The sequence below is a fragment of the Cetorhinus maximus genome, chromosome 1, assembly GCF_964194155.1.
Source record: "Cetorhinus maximus chromosome 1, sCetMax3.hap1.1, whole genome shotgun sequence".
NCBI classification, from domain to species: Eukaryota; Metazoa; Chordata; class Chondrichthyes; order Lamniformes; family Cetorhinidae; genus Cetorhinus; species Cetorhinus maximus.
The window spans coordinates 65,569,280-65,592,231 of NC_135879.1; the positions used below are offsets into that span (position 1 = coordinate 65,569,280).

Here is a 22,952-nt window from a genome sequence, read left to right on the forward strand (position 1 = left end):
AATTTAGCAACTATACCATCTGTCCCTTCATTCAAGTCATTTATATAAATTGTAAAAAGTTGAGGCCCCAGCACTGATCCCTGTGCCAAACCACTCGTTACATCCTGCCAAACAGAAAAAGACCTGTTTATGGCTACCCTCTGTTTCCTGTTAGCTAGCCAATCTTCTGCCCATGCCAATATACTACCCTTTACACCATGAGCTTTTATTTTCCACAATAGCCTTGATGTGGCACCTTACCAGATGCCTTCTGGAAACCTAAGTACAGTACATCCACCGGTTCCCCTTTATCCACAGCACATATGACTTCTTCAAAGAACACCAATAAATTGGTTAAACATGATTTCCTGTTCACAAAACCATGTTAACTCTGCCTGGTTGACTTAAACTTTTCCAAGTGCCCTGCTATAACATCTTTTTAATAATAGCTTCTAACATTTTCTCTATGACAAATGTTAAGCTAACTAGCCTGTAGTTTCCTCCTCCTTACTTACTGCCCTGTTAACCCTGACAACTATTCTGCTGCGACATTCTTAGGCCTGCCACTGGGTGACCAAGGTGCCTGTCTGTCTCAGATGGTAAGCTGCTTTTTACTACATGATTTGGGGTCCTATAAATTGCATAGGATCCTGATTGCTATTCTAGGGGAGAACTGGATGGACCACACATGCTGCACCCTGTGTCACCAATGTTATAATCTGGAAATTTGTTTTACATTTTTATAGATTCAGGAGTGCTCTGCTGAGCTCTGCAAAAGATATTGTAGCTACTGCCTGCCTTTGTTTGACCCATGGTTTTTCCTCCCCTATCCTCAGACCAGACCTGCAGATGCAATCAGTATGCCAGCCAGCCAATATTCCTATGGTCTATCATGGGAGACCTGCTACAAGACAGCCACTTGGCATCTGCAGCTGGCCAATCAGGTTCAAATGAGTCCAACCTCAAAATCATGGGTCCTATTTGCCACCCAAGCAGCAATACGAACCTACGAATTAGAAGCAGTAGTAGGCCATTTGGCCCCTTGAGACTGTTCTGCCATTCAGTAAGATCATGGCTGATCTGATTGTGGCTCCAACACATTCTGCCAACCTTTGACTCCCTTGTTAGTCAAGAATCTGTCTATCTCTGCCTTGAATGACCCTGCTTCCACTGCTCTCTGGGGAAGAGAATTCCAAAGACTTATGACCCTCAGAAAAAAATTTCTTCTCTCTCTCTCTCTCTCTCTTAAATGGAAGACCCCTTATTTTTAAACTGTGCCCCCTAGTTCTAGTCTGTCCCACAAGGGGAAACATTCTTTCATCCACTCTATCAAGTCTCCTCAGGATCTTTCTTGTTTCAGTAAGATCACCTCTCATTCTTCTAAACTCCAATGCATATACATCTAGCTGTCCAGCCTTTCCTCATAAGATAACTCACCAACCCCTCCACCCAGGTATCAGTCTAGTGAACCTTCTCTGAACTGCTTCTAATGCATTTATATCTTTTCTTAAACGTGGAGACCAGAACTGTACACATTATTCCAGATGTGGTCTCAACAATACCCTGTACAGCTGTAGCAAAACATTCCTACTTTTATAAAAACAAAAACAAAAAACTGCGGATGCTGGAAATCCAAAACAAAACAGAAACAGAAATACCTGGAAAAACTCAGCAGGTCTGGCAGCATCGGCGGAGGAGAGCACAGTTGACGTTTCGAGTCCTCATGACCCTTCAATAGAACTAGTTTCAACTTTCAACTAGTTCTGTTGAAGGGTCATGAGGACTCGAAACATCAACTGTGCTCTCCTCCGCCGATGCTGCCAGACCTGCTGAGTTATTCCTACTTTTATATTCTATTCTCCTTGCAATAAACGACAGCATTCCATTTGCCTTCCTAATCACTTGCTGTACTTGCATACTAACTTTTCATGATTTATATACCAGGACACGTAGATCCCTCTGTACCATAAGAGTTCTGCAATCCCTCTTCATTTAAATAATATGCAGCTTTTCTACTCTACCTGCCAAAGTGGACAATTTTACATTTTCTCCATCTGCCAAATTCTTGCCCGCTCATTTAACCTATCCTTGTCCCTGTGCAGACTTCTTGACCAGGATTTTCCAGTCCCTCACGCCAGCAGAATCTTCCATTCCCGCTGATGTGAATGGAGATTTCAATGGCTCACTGGCACTTCTGTGGTGGTGGGGGGGGAACTGGAAAATTCCGGCCCTTATGTTTTCTTCATGACACAAAGATAGGAAAGTAAGTTATCAGCAAATTTAGCAACCATACATTTGGCCCCTTCGTCCAAGTCATTAATATAAATTGTAAATGGCTGAGGCCCCAGCACTGATCCCTGTGGCACTCCACTAGTCACATCTTGCCCACCGAAAAATCAATGTACTTTATATGGACTTTCAGAAGGTATTGATGAGGTTCCACATGAGGGACAATTATCTAAAATTAAAGTTTGTGGAATTGAAAACAAATTATTGACCTGGTTAAAGATTGGTTAGACAAGAGAGATAATGGGTGTATATTCAAACTGAAAGGAAGTGACTAATGGTGTCCCACAAAGATCTATGCTAAGGCCTCAACTGTTCACTCTATTCATTAGTGACTTGGATCACACAATAGCGAGCCATATTACTTCATATATTCCTACTCTCTGTTTCCTAATAGCTAACCAATCTTCTATCCATGTAGGTAGGTTAACCCCCTACACCATGAGCTCTTATCTTGCGTAGTAACCTTTGATGTGGCACCTTGTCAAATGCCTTCTGGAAATCTAAGTACAGCACATCCACAGTTCCCCGTTTATCCATGTTGCTTGTTACTTGCTTCAAGAACACTGCTAGCCAAACCAAATGCTTGTTGACTTATCTTTCATCTTTAACGTATCACCTCTCTCTCCCACCTGCATCAGGAAATTGGTATGGAACCTTTTTTGAAGTGTCAGCATAGTCTATCTTGTGAATCTACAAGATTTTAAGATAAGCATGTGATGAAATACCATGATTGAAAAATTTGAGGATATTTGTCTGGCAAGACTATTGAAGAAGCTTCTTTCTCTAAAATCTCTTGCTTTCCTTGTAAGGAACTTTAATTCAACATGGTATATTATTCAGTTACTTTCCTTTACAAACTTCTGGTAACACTTATGTTTTCAACCAATGTTTATGTTGTCATTTTATTTTACAGTATTTGCTTTTTAATTTTAAGTAGTCTAAGCAGTGCTGAGAGTTGGTATTTAATGAGTGCTCAATTCAGGTTTTTGTTGTTCGTTAGAAATATTTTTTTTTAAATCAGAAAAGCCCAGTTCATGAAATAAAAATTAAGTTCTTTATTTTCAGGAATTGTCCCTTTGCATTGGAAAATTTTAGGTGTAATTTCATTTTTTATGAGAGGAGAGAGAAACCAGAAAATTATAGATCTGTTAATCTAGAATATATTGTGAGGAAGTTATTGAAATCTATGATAATGGACAGAGTGAGCACTTGGACAAATTCCAGCTGATTAGAGAGACTGAATATGGATTTGCAAAGGGTAGGTCTTATCTAATGAACCTAATTGAAATGTATGAGAAATTAACTAAGTAATAGACGGGGAGATGTCCACGAATGTACTTTATATAGACTTACAGAAGGTATTGATGAGGCTCCCCATAAGAGACCATTTTCTAATATTCATTGAATTGGACACCTGATTAGAGATTGGTTAGATGGAGAAGATGGCAGAGGAGAGATAACGGATATATACTCAAACTGTAAGAAGTGACTAATGGTGACCCACAACGATCTGTGGTGAGGTCTCGGCTGTTCATTCTAGTCATTAATCACTTGGATCACACAATAGAAAGCCATGTTACCTCAGTTTGCTGACACAAAGGTAGATGGCTTTATGAGTAGAGTAGACAGAAGCATAAAATTACAAATGATATCTGGCCTTGGAAGGAGTGCAGCACAGATTCACCATAATGGTATGAGGGTTAAGTTATGAGGAGAGATTGCATAAACGAGGCTGGCAATACATGGGTTAAAGGGGTGACTTGATTGAGAGGTTTAGGATTTTTAAATAAATTGATGGGAGATAAACTTTTTGCAGGTGGTGAATGGGGTGTCAAGGACAACGGGACATAGAATCATAGAATGGTACGGTACAAAAGGAGGCCATCAGTCCATCAAAGTCTGTGTCGCCTCATTTCAAAGAGCAATCCAGTTGGATCCATTTCCCTGCAGTTTGTTTCTCCAGTATTTATCCTATTCCCTTTCGAAGGTCACTATTAAATCTGCATCGACCACCCTATTCGGCAGTGCATTCCGAATCTTAACTGCTTTTTGCCCGAAAAGTTTTTTCCCCATCTCACTGAGTTTTTAAATCAATCACCCAAAGCCTGTGCTCTCTTGTTATTGATCCTTCAGCCATTGGAAACAGGTTCTCTTTATTTGCCCCCTCTAAACACCTCTATCAAATCCTCTCCAGGCACACTCTGCTCCAAGGGGAACAACTCTAACCATGTAATTGTAATCCATCATCTAGCCTCATAACTGTAATCCCTCATCTGGAGAACCATTCTAGTAAATCTCTTCTGTGACCTCTCCAAAGCCTTCACTTCCTCAAAGTTTGGTGCCCAGAATTGGACACGCTACTCCAGCTGGGTCTGAACTAGTGTTTTACATAGGTGAGAATAACTCTATGGCATTTGCGCTCTAGTCCGCTGATTATAAAGTCTAGGATCCCATATGCTTCATTAACTGTTTTGTTAAACTGCCCTGCCACCTCAGATTTGTGCCGAAACACTCCCAGGTTTCTCTCTTGCATCTCCTTTAAAATTATACCATTTAGCTTGTATTGTGTCTCCTCGTTCTTCTGACCAAAACATATCACCTAACACTTTTTTCTGCATTGAAGTTCATCTGCATGCGTCTGCTTGTTCCACCAGCTTGTTATTGTTCTGTTGAAACGTATTACTCTCTTTACTACACTTCTGCGTTTTTCACATTTTAAAATTGTGCCCTGAACACCCGGATCCAAGACATTAAGGTTTAACTTTAAAATCAGAATCAGGCCATTCAGCAGAGAAGTCAGGAAACAAAAAAGGTGGCAGACAGGTGGAACACTCTCCCACAAAAAGTAGTAGATGCTATTTCATTAATCTTTTCAAATCTCAGATCAATAGATTTTTTGCCAGGCAATGGTTGAATAAACATAGGATAATAATCAGCCATGATATCTTGGAATGACGGGCCAAGTTAGAGGGGCTGAATGGACTACTCCTGTTCCTTGTAGTCGAATTGCTTGGTGCCAAAGAAAATCTGAGCTTCAAAACTTGTACTATTATTTGTGGGTTTTTTTTCAACTGTACTAGTGTAACTTTTTTTTGATTGTGACATTTGCTCTGATTGTTTCTTGCATTTTTCAGGTCTTTACACGACAGTAAATGGGCAGTGTTTAAAATCCATTCCTCCTGCAAATGGTTTGGCATATCATTCAGGTAATGGTATGCAGATCAACCCACAGCCAAGTGCTGCTGCTGATTACAGGTATGTTAATTCTATGAACAGCTATGACCAAAAGGTCACAATGTAATTTTTATTTTCTGCACCTTTGAGTATCTTTTTCATAGTGATACTGGGCCTCAGTCTTAACAAAAAAAATTTTTTTGAATACTCCAGCTTTGGACTGTGGGTATTTCAATATGTTGGTTTCTTTGAAAATTTAATTGAGCTATTAGGCATGAGCACCACCATTCCCCCACCCCAAACCAGTTCTACTTTCTGCTATTTAAAGGCTGATTTAAATCCCGCATTAAATATGTTACTATGAAATGCTGCCCATCTTATTTGACACTGACTGTGCATAGTATCCAGGAAATGTGATCCAAGTTCCGTAATACGAAAGGGTACCTTCAACTTTCCGCCCAGGCATGCTGATTGAGGATAAGAACTGTAGTTCTTGAGTCTAAAATAGATATTTTTAAATAATTCCAAATGTACAATAATAATTTTTTTAAAAAGGTGGTTATTTAATTAGGGATTACTTTTACGTGAAACACGCAAGTAATTTTAGAAAATGCAGTAGATACTCGTGGGTAATTTTTGAATTATTTAATTCAATATCATTTACTATTAATGATTTTAAGCCAAGATGACTCAAACCTCAATGCTTTAAAGCCCTCCTTGATGGGCCAGTGCACAACACCATAATGATTAGAAAACAATGGGTAGCGTGTACCTGCACTCTGAATATATGCTGGCAGGCAAGACTCCGTAAAGGGATTGCAGACCTGTAAAATTGCCCCCATGATTTTATTTTTCTGTCTACTCTTTCTTCCTTTTTATAATGTGTGGAAAATAGTAATCTACTCCTTCACTGTAACTGGTGCTCTGTTTACATATTTATGTTAAAATAGACATCTGAATTTCTTCTTTCATCACCAGCTAATGCAGTCTTGACTTCCAACTTGAGTGGCAATGTGAGGCCTCTTGTATCGTTTGCATTGTTACTTAAAATTAAACCTGTTCTATCTTTTTAATTCCATTTATCTGTAAACTGATACTTACTTACAATATGTTAATGTTTTAAAAAATATTTTAAGCCATCTTTCCCGGACCACATTCAATGGTGATCATTGCAGCAATCCCTTCAACACATTCCATGAGAGTGATTTCTCCAGTGTTTCTGAAGGTAAGGTCTCTGTTGAACAACTTGATAAAATGCTACCTTATTCTTCAGTTATGGGAGAGAAACTTGACATGTGCCTAACTGAGCCAATTAGAACAAGTAACTTTTAGATGCTCCAGCTACGAATTCCTAGCATACTACAGTATATCCTTAATTCCTACTTACTAAGTACTGTGCACACTGATAATTAAATATAATTGTTAGAAACATAGGGCAGGATTTTACGTGCGGGGGCGAGGCCTGCTCGCTGACGCGTAAAATGGGCAGAACTCCCGACATCACCGCGCCCCATTTAAATTTTCAGGTAGGCAGGGGCGCAGCGAAATCAGCTGCACGCCTGCCGACCTGTCAATGGCCAATTGAGGCCATTGACAGAGTCAATTAAGTAATTAAAGGACCTGCCAGTCCAACCTTAAGGTTGGCGGGCAGGCCAGGAGCCCCGGCACGAATTAGAAAAGGCGTGAAACCTCATCCATGGGCGGGATGAGGATTCATGTAGGTTTTTAAAAATTTTAATAAAGTTTTTGTCAAAATTATGGACATGTCCCAACTCATGTGACAGTGTCACATGAGGGGACATGTTAGGAAAATGTTATTTTTCTATTTTTAGCCTTTTTACATTTACAGCCGATCTCCCTGAGGCTGCACTTCGCCTCAGGGAGATGAGTGTGCTCTTTCTTGCGCATGTGCGAAAGAGCGCGCGCTCGATTTTGGGATTTCCCCCCACCCCCCCCCGCCCTCACAGGAAACGCATAGCACTTCCGTGCAGACATCACGCTTGGCAAGCCCGCCCACGTAAAATGGTGCCGCGCCCCCAATTGGGGGCGCCGATCGGAAGGGCGCCTGTGCATGCGTGCCCTTCAACTTCACCCCCGACGGGGGGAAAATCCTGCCCCTAAGAGTTTTGTCCAGAAAACCTATTTCTGTGAAATCAACCTTGGTTTCTTGCCATATCTGATGAATCCTTTCTCTTTGGAAATATAATTGCTTCAATGGCTTTTTCTGATGAATTATTCCAGAATTGGATCACTATTTGGCTGAAAGAGCTCTATATGATTCCCCTCCTTCCGACTTCCTGGTGTGTTGCTCATAATATACTTATGCATTTGGTTGCTAGATGTTAACAAGCGATCTGGGGAGAAGACCTGTTTTTCTACTTTCTTAGTCTCTACTTGCCATTTCCCACAATGCTTTGCTGAGATTGGTATTAATGTGGAGGATTGGTCGTGGAAACCTGTATTCTACCAGTCAGCAGCACCATATTAGTATTTTTTGTTGATGATATAGGTATTGGTACTAGGATCACCAGTGGACTTTGTTACACTCCTAATGGCCAGTTGGTGAAGGAAGGAAAAGTTAGTTTTTACTTGGGACAGGATTTTTCAGATGACGGGGTTTCCCGTCCTCCCGCCCAAAGAGCTGGTGGAGAATGTGTTCCTACTGATACAAGCTGCTCTGCAGCTATTTAGTGTTCGGTGGGGCATTAATTAGCAAAGGGCAAGATTTCTGGCCAATCTGGGGAGAAAGTCCTCCTTTAAAGAGCTCCCAATCAGATGGCTGGCAGCTCTGTAGTCCCAGCAGCACTAGATTTGAGCGGTGGCCACTGCTGGGACTACGGCCAATCTCCAAAGAAGAGGAGCTAATGGAAGCTGGACTGAAGGTAAATCTGGGGTATCAGTGAGGCCAGGCTGGCAGGCCCTAGCGAAGGAATTAAGCAATTGGGAGGCTGGGTTTGAGAGGCTGGACGTGAAGGAGGGTTAAAGGTGGGGGGGGGGGGGGATGGGTGGAGGTGTGTATGACCTTTACCTCGTGGAGGGGCTGGGGTTGCCTCTGATGGGCATAGGGAAACCCCAAAGTGGGTACCCCCACCCTGCTGACACCAGCCTGCGCAGCTAATGCAGCTGGGCCACCCACTTGGTGTGCACCTCCAATTGCCGCGGTGAGGCTGGGATGAGACACTTAAGTCCCCATTAATTGGCCACTTAAGGGCCTCAGTAGGCTCAAGGGTGGATGGGGTGCGCAATGCCTCCACTGCTTCCTGTAAAAAGGGAAGGAGCGAGCAGGCCATACACTGCATTTAACAAGTTCCCTCGCCTTCAAACCTGCCAATGGGGGACAGTAAAATTCCACCCTTGGAATAGATTTATTCAGAGTGAAATATTACATGTATACACCTGACTTCAGTCAACTCTTGTGTCTTTTTGTGTGCTCAAATAACCATTCAATCAATACTCTCCACCTGTATGTACCATTGATACAATTAATAGGCTGTAAATTCCTATTATTTCATTTTTTTTTGAAAGGACATTTTGGTAAATGCATGTGTTCAGTGTGAGGAACTGCAGTTAGAAGTGGAATATTCGCCAACTCTGGTCACATCAAATACTCTAGGTCAGGTACAGGATGTTCAGATGTAGATTAAAGTTCTGTCTACTCTTCCTTGCCTCTGAAGAGCACACCTATTACACCAATATGAATTTTTCCTTTTTCATATTTTGTGGTCTGATAAGGTTGCCAGTTTAGCAGCTGTTCTATTCTGTGAATCTATATCCACATGGAACTGCATCAACATTACCCAAACTCATTTCATGTGGGGCCTTTGCGAGATTTCACCCCATTGCTCTAGATTGGATTCAGATCCACTTTCTAGAGACAAAGACGGAAGTGTGTTTTAATCCGTGCTGCCTAATGGGTTTTTTCCCATATGAAGATGTCTTGAGTATTTCAAGACAAATGGAGTCATTGCTTCATAGATATTACTGAAGAAATTTGTTCCTTATGGCCTACGCTGTGCTTCACAGTATATCTGCTGTAAGTGTTCCATTGTTTTTGTGCTTGCACTGGTACAGTATCATGCTAATTTTGTAAGGAAAATTGATGTTCATAGCAAGACTACTAGCAGAAATCTACTGTCAGCACTAAGCTGATTCAGCAACCATACAAAATAGGCTCTGTCAATATTTTGCAAATGCTCAGGTTTCGTTTGTGCGCAGATCCACAATATTCAAACAACTTAAGCTATTTTTGTAAGAGGTGTGTGCTTTGCTGTTGGTCTGTATCTCCTGTGAAAATGAAAGTTTCAAGGTACTGATAGCATAACTGCAGCATTAAAGAACAAGAGAGGAGAAAATATAATGGGAAGGCTGTCTGTAGATGAGAATAGTTGAGTGGAAGAGAATTTCCCATATTGTTGTAAGATAGTAATAAAGTGAGTGCCCAATTTAATGTAATGGTAAATTATAAGCAAAATACTGCCTAGAGTAAAGAATTTATAGGCATTAAATGCTAGTTGCAGTTTGCATTTTATTAATAATTCAACAACACTGCTTGAACTTTTGTGTTTTCTTTCTATGATATGGGCAAAAGTTGTTCTTGATATTAATGTCCTCATGCAGGAGTGTCCATTTTGATAAAGTGGCCCTAAAAGCCACTGTGTGCTTGGCCCTAAGCTCTGGAATTCCCTTCCAAATCCCTCTGTTGCTCCTTCAGATCCTCTTTAAATTATAGCTCTTTGACCAAGCTTTTGGCCATCTGCCTTGATATCTCCTTCTGTAGTTTAATGTAAACATTTTTCATATTGATAATGCTCTTGTTAAGTGTCTTGGGATATTTTGCTATGTTAAAGTTACACTATATTAGAGGTGCTATATAAATGCAAATTGTTGTTGCCTGTATTTCTTATAGGTTGGTTTGTTTGAATTTTGAGAGCATAATAGTATGGAGAGAAATCTTTCTAGTACTATTGCTTCATTTGGTGGGTAAACCTAAAATCAGAATATGATGTGTTTGTATCAGCAACCTGAGATAAATACCGAAACAAAAATAGCTGGAAAAACTCAGCAGATCTGACAGCATCTGCGGAGAGGAATACAGTTAACATTTCGAGTCCGTATGACTCTTCATCAGAACTAAGGACAAATGGAAATGAGATGAAATATAAGCTGGTTGAGGGGGGTGGGACGGGTAGAGCTGGATAGAGGGCCAGTGATAGGTGGAGGCAAAGAAGAGATTGCCAAAGATGTCACAGCCAAAAGGACAAAGGGGTGTTGACGGTGGTGATATTAGTTAAGGAATGTGCTAATGGCGACATGAAGGGTAGAAAGCAGGACGAGCAAGTGACAGCCCTAGTGGGGTAGGGGGAAGGAATCGAAATGGGCTAAAAGGTGGATATAAAACAATGAATGGAAAAACATTTAAAAATAATAGAAATAGGTGGGAAAAGAAAAATATATATATTAAAAAATATATAAATTATTGGAAAAAGGGGGATCGGAAAGTGGGTGGGGATGGAGGAGAGAGTTCATGATCTGAAGTTGTTGAACTCAATCTTAAGTCCAGAAGGCTGCAAAGTGCCTAATCGGAAAATGAGGTGCTGTTCCTCCAGTTTGCGTTGAGCATTGCAGCAGGCCAAGGACGGACATGTGGGCTTGAGAGCAGGGTGGTGTGTTGAAATAGCAAGCGACAGGGAGATCTCGGTCATGCTTGCAGACAGACCGAAGGTGAAGAGTCATACGGACTCAACATTAACTGTATTCCACTCCGCAGATGCTGTCAGACCTCCTGAGTTTTTCCAGCTGTTTTTGTTTCAGATTTCCAGCATCTGCAGTATTTTGCTTTTATCTGAGATAGATACAACTTGCAGAAACATACATTCAACATTACATGTGACCCTGAGGCTTAGTGGTATGAATCAATGCAGTCCATTAAAGCAAGAGCTTTGTCCGAACCTTTTCTCTTTTCTCCCCCCAACCCGTAATCCCCCTCACATCAGCTTAATGAGCTACCACAGTAACCTTAATTGTCTTATTACTTTAGCAAACAGTAAATCATTTGCTTTTTCAATTACTTATTTCAATACATTAGAATGTTTTTTATTATATACATAGGGAGATCTTTCTGTAACATTTGTGATCAGTAATTAATGAAAAAATCTAATCTTCCACATTATTATTGAAACAATCACTTCAACTGTGTGTATGATGCCGTTTCAAAAGGTAATGACCAAAATGTGTTTTTCAAATTTCTTCATTATAGGCAACCTGAATTTGTTTCATCCCTTTATTTGTACTGAAGGCCAAAATGCATCATTTGCTGATTCAGGCTGCGCTGTCACTTGGACCACTCTGGAGGCTCCCTCTAGCTGGAAACCTTCTAACTATGTCAGCACTCCTGTAAGTTGCCTAACTTGTAATTAGAAGTTCTTTGTTTATAGCAGCATATACTAAAATTACTATTAGTCATAAAATATGTGAATATTATACAGCTGGGGGCAGTTTGGAGTACAATTGAAATTCAGATTATATTCAGTTTAACTTGAGCTGTACAGAGCGAAATATTGTTTGCAGGGCAATTTAAACAAATACTTTCCATAATGTGAAAAAATGAGTATAACAATATAACAAGTAGTATTCTGCTGTTCTGTAAGACACTTTACTCATCTATAATGGAAAATTAAAATGTAATTGTTCCCTTTCAAAAGATAGATACTGTGTATTGAGAATTCGTCAGTTTTCAAAATGAGGACGTCAATACATATCTGGAAAAAATTCTGTAAATTTTAATATTGAATACTATAAGATAGGACTGGAGAAATGTTCAAACATGTAGCACGTTTAATTTATTCCAGCCAAAATGTAAAGAAAACTAACACCATTCCTTATAGTTAAATTTTTGAATTGTTGAAAAGACAAAGCTCTCTATCTCTCTCTCTCTCTCTCTTTCTCACCAGTCCTACCTCTCGGGCACTAGAAGTCTGTCCCCTATGTCTGGATTGTTTGGATCCATTTGGACCCCACAATGTGAGCCTTACCAAAGCTACTTCACATCTGATAACTCAGTACCGCATACATTAGTGAATGAAAACCAGGAATCGACTTGCTCCCAAGGGCAGATATCAAGTTTTGATCCTTTTGGCACTTACATGAACCTGCACATTTGGAATTCTTCCTCCAGTCGTGTTTGTAATTCTCAGCTCTCTAGTGACTCTGGTTATTATGGAGATATTTGAATTAGATTTTGTTTTTTTTTGATAAAGGTGTGCATAGAAATGGTTAAAACCCTTTTAAGAGTATTTAGGTGATTAAATCCTTTTTATTTTTTTATTTTCTCTGATTTTATACAAGGAAATTGCACTTAATATGGAAAAGTTATACCACAAGATTTTTTAATTGAGCTTTTCCAAATAAAAGATCATAAAAAATAAACTAGCTTCTGACAAGTACATTTTTTCTGCATCACAGTTTGTCTCTAATTACTGTATACTCTTATTTCATATTAGGGTCTGGATTGACTTTCTTCATACTGCTCTAACAATGTTATCCACTAGGTTAGCTGCATGTGGCTAATTGAATTTTTGATTAGAGTCATTCATGGCACAGAAGGAGGCCATTCAACCTATCGAGTCTGTGCCAGCTCTCCATGGAACAATCCAGTCAGTCCCATTTCCCTGCTTTAACCCCATAGCCCTGCAAGTTTATTTCCTTCAAGTGTCCATCTAATTTCCTTTTTAAATCATTACTCCCACTTCCACTACCCTCATGGACAGAATTCCAGGTCGTTACCACTTGCTTTGTGAAAAAAAAGTTCTTCCTCACATTCCCTTGCCCAAATCCTTACATCTATGTCTTCTTCTCCTTGTACCATCAGCAAATGAGAACAGTTTTTCCTTAACTACCTATCCAGAATTGTCATAACCTTGTACACCTCTAGTAAACCTCCCCTCAATTTCATTTGCTCCAACGAGAACAGCACCAGTCCTCTAACCTAACCTTGTAGCTAAAATCCCTCATCCCTGGAACCAAACTGATAGATGTCCTCTGCACCATGTTAAGGAACTTTGCATCCTTCCTAAAGTGTGGTTACCAGAACTGGATGCAATATTGTAGTTGTGGCCTAACGGGAGCTTCATAAAAGTTCAGCATAACATACCTGCTTTTGTACTCTAATTGTGAAGCCTAAGATTCCATATGCTTTGCTAACTAGTGTCTCAATATATCCAGCCACCGTCAAAGATCGATGCATATGTGCACCCCCAGATCCCACTGCTCTTGCTCATTCTTTAGAACTGTGCCGTTAAGCCTATATTGTCTCTTCATATCCCCAAAATGCATCACCTCAAGTTTCTCTGTATTAAATTCCATCTGCTACTTTTCTGCCCATTCTGCTGGCCTATCTATGTACTGTTGCAGTGGATTAGTATCATCCTCACTGCTATTGGTCTAAGTTTGGTATCATCAGCAATTTTTGAAACTTTACTCTGTATTCCAATATCCAAGTCATTTATATATAGCACAAAAAAGCAGTGACATAGCATGGACCCTTGGGAAACACCATTGTCCACCATACTCCAGTCTGAAAATAACCATTTACCATGACTTGCTGTTTTCTGTCCTTAAGCCAATATTTTATCTACTTTGACACTGAGCCTCATTTTTGTTAACCAGCTTTTTATCTGGTACATCGTCAAATGCTTTCTTAAATCCATGTAGACAATATCCATTGCATTCCTTTCTGTATTCCATAATCAAAAAAATCAATTAGATTAGAGAAACATGATCTGCCTTTTACAAGTCTGTAAAATTTGGAAATCTTTCCAAATACTTGCTGGTTTTGTTCCCTGATCATTGTTCTGAAAACCATACCCAGCACTGATGTCAAACCAACTGGCTGGTAGTTGCGAGGACTGTCCTTACACCCTTCTTTGAATAGGGGTGTCAAATTTACACTCCCAAATCCTCTGGCACCTCCCCCATGTCTAAAGGAGATTGGAAGATTATGTCAAGCCCTTCTCCACCCCCACTTCTTTAGCAACCTGGGATATAAGACGTCTGGATCAAATAATTTAGCCACTTACCCAGCCTTTCCAGTACCACCTCCCCGCTCAGTTTTCACGACATCCATTACCTTTACTATCTTTTAAAGTATTCTGGCGTTGCCCTGTGGCTTGAAGCATATATCACCCTCTTTGTCCCTAATAGGACCTACTCCACCTCTTCCTACTCGCTTACTATTTCCATGCCGGTAGAAGATTTTCGTTGACTGCCATTCTATTCTCATTCTTTTCATGCCTGTTGTAATGCCCTCTTCACTTCCCCTCTCATCTTATGGTATTTGACCCGGTTCTCGCTTGAGAAATTCACCTGACTTATTATACACCATTTTTGTTTTTTGTTTCATTGTGTTCTGTACCTCCCTTGTCATCCAAGGAGCCCTATTATTGGTTCCCCTACCTTTTGCCCTTGGAATGTACCTAGCCTGTACTTGAAGCATCTCTTCCTTTATAGATCACCCCATTGTTCCATTAGTATCTCCTATAAATATTTGGTTCCAATTTACCCTGGCTCGATCCCTTCTTGCTCAATTTAAATTAGTCCTCTTCCAATTTAGAAGCTCTATATTGGATTGTTCTTTGCTTTTCTCCATTACTAATCTAAACCTTATGACATGATGGTCACTGTTCCCTAAATGTTCCCCCACAAGCACTTGGTCCACTTGGCCCACCTAATTCCCCAGCCCCTGCTCAAGTAATGCCTCCTTTCTAGCTGGACTGAGAACATACTGACCATGGAAGTGCATCTGAACACGTTTCAAAAATTCCACATCCTCCTTATCCTTCCTCAATCAATATTTGGATAATTAAAGTCCCCCAATATCACCACTCTATAGCTTTAGCACATCTTTAATTTTCCTGCAGATTTTCTTCTCCATCTCTCTCACTATTTGGCGGCCCATTGAATACCCCCAGTGAAATCCCTGTTGAGGTACAACCTGCCCCTTTAATAGGTGCCTTCTGCCCCAGAATTAGCCCCAATCCCCAACTCTAAAGGTCTCCAAGTCTCTCATTGCACATTGATCTTCCCTACTTATTTCTACTCTCACTAGTGCATGGTAATTGGAGTAATCCAGAGATTATTACCTTCAAGGTCCTACTTTTTAACTTCCATCCTAGCTCCTGAAAATCTGACCTTAGGACCTCAATACTTGCCCTTGCTATGTCGTTGGTAAAACATGTACCCCAACTTCTGGCTCACTGCTGCCCCTGCAGAATATTCTGGCACCTCTCTAGGATGTCCTTTACCCTAGCACCAGAGAGGCAACACATAATGTGGGACTCACGATGATAGGTACAGAATAGTCTGTCTGTTCCCCTGCTATGGAATCTCTTGAAGCAACAGCACTTCTACACTTTGCTGTTCCCTCCTGTGTAGACCCTTGTCCATTGGTGCCATGGTCTAGACGAGGGTTGTCCAACATACAGTCTGCGGGCCAAATTGTGGCCTACCAAGGGTTTTTAAGCAGCCTGCAGAACGGTGTTCCAAACACACATAAGTGGAGCCTATCAGCAGCAAATGCAGGAGGGAAACAGTCTGTGATTGGAGGAGTAGCTAGCAATGGGAACATGACAGTGTTCAGCCTGAGGCCTGAACACTGGAGCGGCAGCAGTGGGTCTGCAGGGGAGGAAGAGAGGCTGCATGGGAGAGGCTGCCAGCCGGGAGAGGGGAAGAGGCTGTGAGGGAGAGGCTACCAGCAGCAGCTGTGGGGGAAGATAACACAAGAAGTAGGAGCAGGAGAAGACCATATGCCCTATCGAGCCTGTTCCACCAATCAGTAAAATCATAGGTGATCTTGGGCTTCAACTCTATTTTCCTGCCCGCTCCCCATATTCCTTAATTCACTGAAAGACCAAGGGTGGAATTGTCCCAGATTTGCAATAAGTGCAGTAGCGGCTGTGAAAAAAGATTTTACCCGCTGGCCGCAATAGTGGGATTTTGCGCTGTATTATCCACTTCTTGGCCTCATTAATAATGCATTCATGGGAAACATGCCGGATCGCTGCTGGGTGGGCTCAGATTTACCCGCCACACTGTGACCTTGGCACTCCCTTGTCCTGAGTATCATATTTAAAGTGCACCAGAGCGCAGCCTACCTCATGTCTACAGACCAGGATTGCTCCAAGTGACAGATGGCAAAGAAGACAGCAACCCCCAAATTTAGTGATGCCTCTTAGGGGCACCTACTGGATGCAGTGGAAGGCCCGCCATGGTGTCTTCTACCCCCACTCTGGCCGCAGGAGGTCCACCAGATAACCAATCTGGCCTGGGAGGCAGTGGCAGTCAGCATCACTGGAGCACAGAGGAGGTCAGCCATCCAGTGCAGGAAAAGGACAAATGCTATCAGCCATGCCACCATGGTAAGTTGACAACCTCATCACCCTCAACACACACAAGCCCATCACACATCCACATCAATCTCACACCTAAGGGACAACACCACAAATTCGCTCACACCCTCACGTTTCCATCAGGCTTATATCCTCTGGAGCTCGCATTCCTCCGCTCACCACAGAAATATTCCACACAGTGCCATGTGACCTGCTCACTCTCCATCTGTTTTCATGCAGGAGAAACTGGCTCTCAAAAGCAGGAGGGGGTGGAATGGCCCACATCGGGCCCCTCGCTCACTTTGAGGAGCATGCCATTGTGCCAGACCACGAGTGATTCTGGAGGGAGAAGTGCATGTGTGGCAGGGTCTTTTGGAGCCACGTACAAGCACTCTCCCACGCATGCAGAACCTTTATCCATCACACTCATCTCACTGTCCTGAGTGTTTTCAGTGCTGCCTGCTGGGGTTCTTTTTCAGTTGACCATCTGAGCTGACCTACATCTCTGCCCACCCACTGATCACACTGCCATGCAGCACCTGTGCCCATCCAACACGAGGCTCTGCTCATTTTTGGTTTCTGCGAAATGGTAGTTAAATTTATCGTTAGCTCCCCCGTGTTTTCCCTTCCCCCATCATTATAGACCCCTCCGGCATCACCTTCCATCTCCCCATTGTCACCTACCAACCCAAACCCCTCTCATTCCAGGATGTCCAGGTGAACGTGAATGTTCCCTACCTTGCTGAGAATTACACGCCATCCACGTTGACCTCCCGACGACCTGCTTCCCACCCCCATGGTCCAAGTCTGACTCCGAGTCCCCACCAACCACCCTTACTGTCCCTTGTATCGTTACTGATGCACCCTCACCGCCCCACTCTACCGGCTCTCTCTGCCCCCCTCACAATCACCATTTTCTCCTCCCTCTTCCTTAGTGGGGGTGGGTGGCGATGGCGGAGTGGTATTGTCACTGGACCAGAGACCCAGGATAATGCTCTGGGGACCTGGGTTTGAATCCCTCCACGACAGATGGTAGAACTTGAATTCAATAAAAATCTTGAATTAAAAGTCTAATGATGACCATGAAACCATTGTTGATTGTTGTAAAAACCCATCTGGTTCACAAATGTCACATCTGTCGTTCTTACCTGGTCCGACCTACATGTGACTTGGTCTGACCTACATGTGACTCCAGTCCCAAAGCAATGTGGTTGACTCTTACATGCCCTATGAAATGGCCTAGCAAGCTACTCAGTTGTAACAAACCACTACAAAGTCAAAAAAAGGAATGAAACCGGGCGGACCACCTGGCATTGACCTAGGCACCGGAAACGACAACGGCAAAATCAACCCTGTCCACCCTGCAAAGTCCCCCTTACTAATATATGGGGGCTAGTGCCAAAATTGGGAGAGTTGTCTCTCAGACTAGTCAAGCTGCAGCCTGATATAGTCATCCTCACGGAATCATACCTTACAGATAATGTTCCAGACACCATCATCACCACTGGCAGGACAAGCGGCACAGTGGTATACAGTCGGGAGGAGTTGCCCTGGGAGTCCTCAACATCAACTCTGGGCGCCATGAAGTCTAATGGCATCAGGTCAAACATGGGCAAGGAAACCTCCTGCTGATTACCACGTACCACCCTCCCTCAGATGCTGAATCAGTGCTCCTCCACGTTGAACATCACTTGGAGGAAGCACAGACCTAGGGCACAGAATGTACTCTAGGCGAAGGACTTCAATGTCCTCCACCAAGAGTGGCTTGGTAGCACCACTACTGACCGAGCTGGCTGAGTCTTAAAGGACATAGCTTCTAGACTGGGTCTGCGGCAGGTGGTGAGGGAAAAACATACTTGACCTCATCTTCACCAACCTACCTGCTGCAGAAGCATCTGTCCATGACAGTATCGGTAGGAGTGACCACCGTACAGTTGTTGTGGAGAGGAATTCCCGGCTTCACATTGAGGATACCCTCCCTCGTGTTGTGTGGCACTACCGCCGTGCTAAATGGGATAGATTTTGAGCAGATTTAGCATCTGAAGACTGCGCATCCATGAGGCACTGTGGGCCATCAGCAACAGCAGAATTGTACTCAACCACAATATGTAACCTCATGGCCCAGCATATCCCTGACTCTACCATTACCATCAAGCCAGGAGATCAACCCTCTTTCAACGAAGAGTGCCTGAGGGCATGCCAGGAGCAGCACCTAAAAATGAGATGCCAACCTGGTGAAGCTGTAACACAGGGCTACTTGTGTGCCAAACAGCATAAGCAGCAAGTGATAGACAGGGCTAAGCGATCCCACAACCAACGGATCAGATCTAAGCTCTGCAGGCTATGGACCCTGACAAAATTCTGGCAATTGTACTGAAGACTTGTGCTCCGGAACTTGCTGTGCCCCTTGCCAAGCTGTTCCAGTACAGCTACAATACTGGCATCTACATGGCTATGTGGAAAATTGCCCAGGTACGTTCTTCACACAAAAAGCAGGGCAAATCCAACCCAGCCAATTACCGCCCCAGCAGTCTACTGTCGATCATCAGTAAAGTAATGGAAGGGGTCATCAACAGTGCTATCAAGTGGCACTTGCTTAGCAATAACCTGCACACTAGCACCCAGTTTGGGTTCCACCAGGGCCACTCAGCTCCTGACCTCATTACGGTTCAAACATGGACAAAAGAACTGAACTCCCAAGGTGAGGTGAGAGTGACTGCCCTTCACATCAAGGCAGTATTTAACCGAGCATGGCATCAAGGAGCCCTAGTAAAACTGGAGTCAATGGGAATCAGGGGAAAACTCTCCACTGGTTGGAGTCATACCTAGCACAAAGGAAGATGGTTGTGGTTGTTGGAGGTCAGTCATCTCAGCTCCAGGACATCACTGCAGGAGTTCCTCGGGGTAGTGTCCTCAGCCCAACCATCTTCAGTTGCATCATCAATGACCTTCCTTCCATGATCAGGTCAGAAGTGGGGATGTTCGCTGATGATTGCACAATGTTCAGCGCCACTCGCGACTCCTCAGATACTGAAGCAGCCCATGTCCAAATGCAGCAAAACCTGGACATTATCCAGGCTTGGGCTGACAAGTGGCAAGTAACATTTGCACCACACAAGTGTCAGGCAATGACCATCTCCAACAAGAGAGAATCTAACCATCACCCCTTGATGTTCAGTGGCATTTCCATCACTGAATCCCCCACTATCAACATCCTAGGGGTTACCATTGACCAGAAACTGAACTGGACTAGCCATATAAATACTGTGGCTACAAGAGCAGGTCAGAGGCTAGGAATCATGCGATGAGTATTCCACCTGCTGACTCCCCAAAGCCTGTCCAACGTCTACAAGGCATAAGCCAGGAATGTGATGGAATACTCTCCACTTGCCTGGATGAATGCAGCTCCCACAACACTCGAGAAGCTTGACACCATCCAGAACAAGGCAGCCCGCTTGATTGGCACGACATCCTCAAACATTCACTCCCTCCACCATCGACATACAGTAGCAGCAGTGTGTACCATCTACAAGATGCACTGCAGGAATTCACCAAGGCTCCTTAGACAGCACCTTTTAAACCCACGACCACTACCATCTAGAAGGACGAGGGCAGCAGATACATGGGAACACCACCACCTAGAAGTTCCCCTTCAAGTCACTCACCATCCTGACTTGGAAATATATCGCTGTTCCTTCACTGTTGCTGGGTCAAAATCCTGGAACTCCCTTCCTAACAGCACTGTGGGTGTACCTACACCACATGGACTGCAGCTGTTCAAGAAGGCAGCTCACCACCACCTTCTCGAGGGCAACTACGGATGGGCAATAAATGCTGGCCCAGCCAGCGAAGCCCACATCCCGTGAATGAATAAAATAAAACACCACGCCCACCTTCAGTTCACTCCCCAGGAGGCAGTCATCGACTCGACAGACCCCCCTCCCTTTCAAGTTCACCTGGACATCACCCCCATCTTACTCCCTCCCCAACCCCTCCACCCACCGGACACTTTCCCCCCTCCAGCTGCGTTGTCCCCCGTTACACCATCCTTCCCCCTTACTCCACCCCCCCAACACTCCCTCCTCCCGCCATACTCCGTTTTCCCCCTGGACACACTCCTTCCCCCTCCCAACCTCACATACCCCATCCCGACACCTTCGTTGGCCCCTTCCAACCTTACCCCGCCCTGACACCTTTGTTTTCCACTCACAGCTGGACCTTCCTCTCCCATTACCAGGATGCAAATCAGGTTCACACCAGCCTCCAGCAGGATTCATGTTCCGCCATGATGGACACCATCGGATGATCCTGCTGTGATTTCACGCTGGTGTAAAACCGATTTCTGCTCCTCACACCGAATTGACCACCCACCGCGCACCATGACACTCGCCGGCAATGGGACTGGATGATTCCGCCCCAAGAATCTGTCTATCCCAGGCTTAAATGTATTCAGTAATGGAGTATGCACAACCCTTTGGGGTAGAGAATTCCAAAAATTAATGACCCTTTAAGTGAAGTAATTTCTCCTCATATTAGTCTGAAATGATTGGCCCCTTATTGTGAGATTGTACCCCTATGTTTTAGATTCCCTGACCAGCAGAAACAATCTCTCAACGTCTACCCTATCAAGCCCCTTCAGAATTTTGTAGTTTTCAATGAGATCGCCTCTCATTCTTCTAAACGCCAGAGAATATGAGCCCAATTTACTCAGCCTCCCATCATAGGACAAACCCCTCATCCCAGGGACCAATTTAGTGAAACTTCACTGTACTACCTCCAATGCAAGTATATCCTTTCTTAAGTGTGGAGACCAAAACTGCACATGGTATTCCATATGTGGTCTCACCAGAAGCCTGTACAACTGCAGCAAGACTGCTGTGCTCCAATCCCCTTGCTATAAAGACCGAGATGCCATTTGCCTTCCTAACTGCTTGCTGCAATCGGATGGTAACTTTCTGTGTTCCTTGTATGAGCACACCCAAATCTCTTTGAACATCAACACCTATAAGTTTCACACTTTATAAAAAAAATCCTGCTTTTCTATTCTTACAACCAAAACGAATAACTTCCCAGTTCTCTACATTATACTCCATCTGCTATCTTGTTGCCCACTTAACCTGTTTATATGTCTTTGTAGCCTCTCTGTATCCTCCCGTAAGATCATAAGATGTAAAAACAGAAGTAGACCATTTGGCCCATTGAGTCTGCTCCGCCATTCAATGAGATCATGGCTGATTTGATAATCCTCAACTCCACTTTCCTGCCTTTTCTCCATAACCCTTGATTCCCTTACTGATTAAAAACCTATCTATATAGCATTGAATATACTTAATGACCCAGCCTCTGCAACCCTCTGCGGTAAAGAATTCCACAGATTCACTTGGCTCTGAGAGAAGAAACTGCTCCTCCTCTCTGTTTTAAACAGGTGACCTCTTAATCTGAGATTATGCCCTCTGGTCCTAGACTCTCCCACAAGGGGAAACAACCTCTCAGCATCTACCCTGCCAAGCCCCCTAAGAATCTTATATGTTTCAATAAGGTCACCTTTCATTCTAAACTCCAATGAGTATAGGCCCAACCAACTCAACCTCTCATAAGAAAATCCCTCCACACCCGGGATCAACCTAGTGAACCTTCTCTAGGCTGCCTCCAATGCCAGTATATCTTTCCTTAGATAAGGATGATAATTAAATATAATTGATATTGTTATCATTTAAATAATCTGCTTTTTCTGTTCTTCCTGTCAAAAAAGCGGCCTCATTATAATCCATCTGCCATATTGTTGCCCACTCACTTTATCTATATCCCTTTGCTGACTCTTTACAACCTACACTGGTTTTGTATCATCAGCAAACTTAGAGGGCCCAGTACTGATCCTTGCGGCGCTTCACTATTCGCTGCCCCTCAGATTGAAAAAGCCCCATTTATGCCCACTCTCTGCTTTCTGTCTGTTAACCTATCTTCTATCCATGGTAATATATTACCCCCAACTCCATGAGCCCTTATCTTGCCTATAACCTTTTTAGTGGTACCTTATCAAATGCCTTTTGGAAATCCAGGAATGCTTCATCTACTAGTCCCCCTTTATCTACCCTTCTAGCTACATCTTCGACAAACTCTGATAAGTTT

At 43.1% G+C, this 22,952-nt stretch overlaps 1 protein-coding gene across 2 annotated transcripts in view; it reads left to right on the top strand.

Annotated features, from left to right (window-relative positions):
* tmem131l (transmembrane 131 like) overlaps window positions 1-12,884 on the top strand; it is a 172,767-nt gene extending 159,883 nt beyond the window's left edge. For both annotated transcript variants that reach the window (XM_078541629.1, XM_078541637.1), the window contains exons 32-35: window positions 5,403-5,523; window positions 6,579-6,667; window positions 11,699-11,835; window positions 12,393-12,884. In XM_078541629.1, coding sequence (XP_078397755.1) covers window positions 5,403-5,523; window positions 6,579-6,667; window positions 11,699-11,835; window positions 12,393-12,671 — 626 coding nt within the window. In that variant the 3' untranslated portion in view covers window positions 12,672-12,884. The remainder of the gene's footprint in view (window positions 1-5,402; window positions 5,524-6,578; window positions 6,668-11,698; window positions 11,836-12,392) is intronic.
* The last annotated feature ends 10,068 nt before the right edge of the window (window positions 12,885-22,952 follow it).